The sequence below is a fragment of the Bidens hawaiensis genome, unplaced genomic scaffold (genome assembly GCF_021521415.1).
Source record: "Bidens hawaiensis isolate Kalapana, Puna unplaced genomic scaffold, B.hawaiensis_p1.1 tig00021356_1, whole genome shotgun sequence".
Taxonomy (NCBI): domain Eukaryota; kingdom Viridiplantae; phylum Streptophyta; class Magnoliopsida; order Asterales; family Asteraceae; genus Bidens; species Bidens hawaiensis.
Window position 1 is genome coordinate 324,885 of NW_027493310.1, and position 2,955 is coordinate 327,839.

General features: G+C 39.6%; 2 protein-coding genes across 2 annotated transcripts; both read right to left on the bottom strand.

The window, feature by feature from the left end:
* Nucleotides 1–931: 931 nt before the first annotated feature.
* LOC143563301 (uncharacterized) lies at nucleotides 932–1,591 on the bottom strand. Its single transcript, XM_077050870.1, has one exon. The coding sequence runs from the start codon at nucleotides 1,589–1,591 to the stop codon at nucleotides 932–934; it is 660 nt and encodes a 219-aa protein (XP_076906985.1).
* A 414-nt stretch (nucleotides 1,592–2,005) lies between these two features.
* Nucleotides 2,006–2,528, bottom strand: LOC143563306 (small ubiquitin-related modifier 2-like). Its single transcript, XM_077050873.1, has 3 exons — nucleotides 2,470–2,528; nucleotides 2,224–2,373; nucleotides 2,006–2,113 (listed from the first exon to the last, which is right to left on the bottom strand). The coding sequence occupies exons 1-3, from the start codon at nucleotides 2,509–2,511 to the stop codon at nucleotides 2,051–2,053; spliced, it is 255 nt and encodes an 84-aa protein (XP_076906988.1). The 5' UTR covers nucleotides 2,512–2,528; the 3' UTR covers nucleotides 2,006–2,050.
* Between the last annotated feature and the right edge of the window lie 427 nt (nucleotides 2,529–2,955).

Here is a 2,955-nt window from a genome sequence, read left to right on the forward strand (position 1 = left end):
AGTCACTTCATCTACATAATACAATCCTTGCCGCTCAGTGCCACGTCCAATAATCATTCCCGTCCTGATGTCCTGTAATATACAGAAAGTGGGATGCATTAGAAGCGTGCAATTTAATTCCTTAGTCACATGACTTATAGACAAAAGTTTATGAGACAAGGATGGTATATAAAGGCAATTTGACAATCTCATTGTTGGTGACAATTCTATTGTACCCCCACCTTTTACAGGCACAATTTCGCCATTTGCAATTTGTATGTGTTTTCTGTGGGGTTTCATTGTAGCACAAATGTCGGAAGGGTCATACGTCATGGTGTCGGTGGCACCACAGTCGAAGATCCACGCCCCCGATTTCCCATTCTTTACTGCCATATTGGCCATCCCAACATTGGTGTTATTTTTAATGAAAGTATCAATATTAACAACTTGAGGGGTGTTTTTTGTAATATCACAAGAAATATAAGGGTGTAAGGATGGAATTGAACAATAGTTAAAAGAAACTCCCTTGTCTCCACCACTTATACCGTTCATCTCCACTGGTTCAGCCGCCACCGCCACAAAAGCTCCGGTGAGGTTGTCTCCGCCGCTGCTGGTGGCCTTCTGGTTGCCCACGGCAGCCGCTGCCTCCCCTTCTTCTTTCTTTCCTTTCTTGTGACCGTCACTCCACCAATCTGGATAACCCACTAACCGAAAACATTGCTTCTTGGTATGTTTCGTCATGTTGCAGTGAGTGCACTTTAGCTTTGATTTGTCAACCTTTGTTGGAATTCCAGAAGTATTGATGCTTGGATTCGGCCTGCGTCGCGCGATGAACCTGACCCCTTCTGCCTCAGTAGTAATGAGACCGGCGGCGACCCCCTGTGTCGGTGTAGAGATGGCCCCGAGGATGTTTTGGTGAGCCGTCTCTTTCCGCTCAGCAGCGTAGGCTGCCTCAGTTGTTGGTAAGGGATCCCATCTGAGAATTTCCCTTTTTTATCGGATCGAACTTCTGATCAAGGGCATTCAAAAATTGGAACAACTTTTGTTCGGCCCGAATGGTGTTATAGGCGGTAATATTGGCGGCACATGTCATTGGATTCGGATCTCGTCTTTTGATTTCACCCCAGATTCCTTGCATCACTATCCAGAAATCTTCAAGAGGTAGGCTGTTTTGTTTAAAATTATTAGCTTTGACATGTAGATCAAAGGTCTGCAACTTATCTTTTCCACTGCTGTAAGTGACCACCAAAGCATCCCATAGCGTTTTCGCTGTCGGGAACTCGGTAAGGTTGCTAGCAAGCGAGGGTACAATGTTTTGAATGAGCCAAGAGAACACTACCAGGTCATCTTGTTCCCATTGTTCATATTTTTCATCTGTTTGGTTTGGTGGGTTTTTAGAAAGGTGAGTCAATAGGGCTTTTGATTTTCCGCCAATGGCAACACGGATCATCCTTGCCCAGAGGGCATAATTCTGGCTGTTCAGTTTAACACTGATCTGTAGACTATCAGATAGTTTATGGGTTGAGGTTTGGGTGTTGAGGCTATTTTTGAGAAGGTTGGCTATTTGGGTTAAGAGGTCATCTTTTATGACCACATCACCGTCGTTAGACATGGTGATCAGAAGGGTAAAAGATGAGTAGGTTGTGAGGATCTCTCACCGCTCTGATACCATATTTCACAATGATAATCAGAGGGAATTGATAATTGTATTGGTTTGTTATTTTCTGAATGATTACAAAGCAAGAAGAAGCCTTCATAAATAGGCTATTACAAGAGAGCTATAAAAAGAAACAAATAATCTCAATGACTGATTTCTAGGAGTTGTGAGCTGGCAATGAATGTAGACCTTTGATAAATATGGATATGATGCTAACTAACCCATATTTCTCTCTAGAGTAATATTCTTTATTTTTAACAGAAACATGGTTACATAAACTGATAAAAGTAAACTAGAAAACTAAACACATAGAAACTAGGAACAAGCATAATCTCCATCCAAACTAAGTACTTGGACAACACAAAGTCAGTCACTTTTTTTCTCATAACTTATATTATTCATATCCAAACCATTTCAGACCCCACCTCCATTTTGGTGCATCATTGCATCAATTTCATCACCTTCTTTCATCTCAAGCTGCAACATAAGTAACAACACAATGTTCATCACTCTCAAAACTAGTTTACAAGTATCATTTTAGTTAATAGTTAATACTATAAACAAACAAGTGAAATGTTATTAAGTACCTCATCAGGGGTTTTTTCGGCTTTAACTTGTCGTCCATCGAACAAAAACACGAACTCGTTCTTCTCCACAGATTGCGCATCACAGTAGGCATTTATTAACTTCTTTAGCTGAGCATTGCGTTTGATCCTAATGGACACTTCAGCCCCGTACTACATATAATAAATCAACACATACATTTAACAAAAATTAATACCTACGCATATTAAACCATAATGATATAACCCAACTGAAACTATATTATATACCTGACGCTTGACCTTGATATTGATATGCGTTGAGTGAACCATATTAGGCTTCTTGTCTTCTTCTTCTTCTTCTTCTTCTTCTTCTTCTTCTTCTCATTTAGCCGGGATTGTTATGAATGATAAAGATAGATTAATTCTAGGGTTTATTTGGTGACAGGTTCAGTTTTGTTACGTGAGGAAAGAGAGGCAGTTTATAAAGTAATTTTGAAAAACTAAACTATATTTAATTGTGATTTGGGTTCCGGTAACTATTTGAATTTTTTCTAGGCTCCAGCCGTTTGTACAGTTATAGACACCACCTATAATATATGAGTCGTATAAGTTCATACTGTATAAGTGTAAGATCTTGTCGAGTCACGTTGACCAAATCTATATGATTTGTATAGAATTATATTAAGGGTTAGGCTAAATGTACCATCTGGTTGCTTGTTATACCCCTCCCCCCTTTGGAAAAACCAACTTTCATATTAACCCTTGAAATCATAT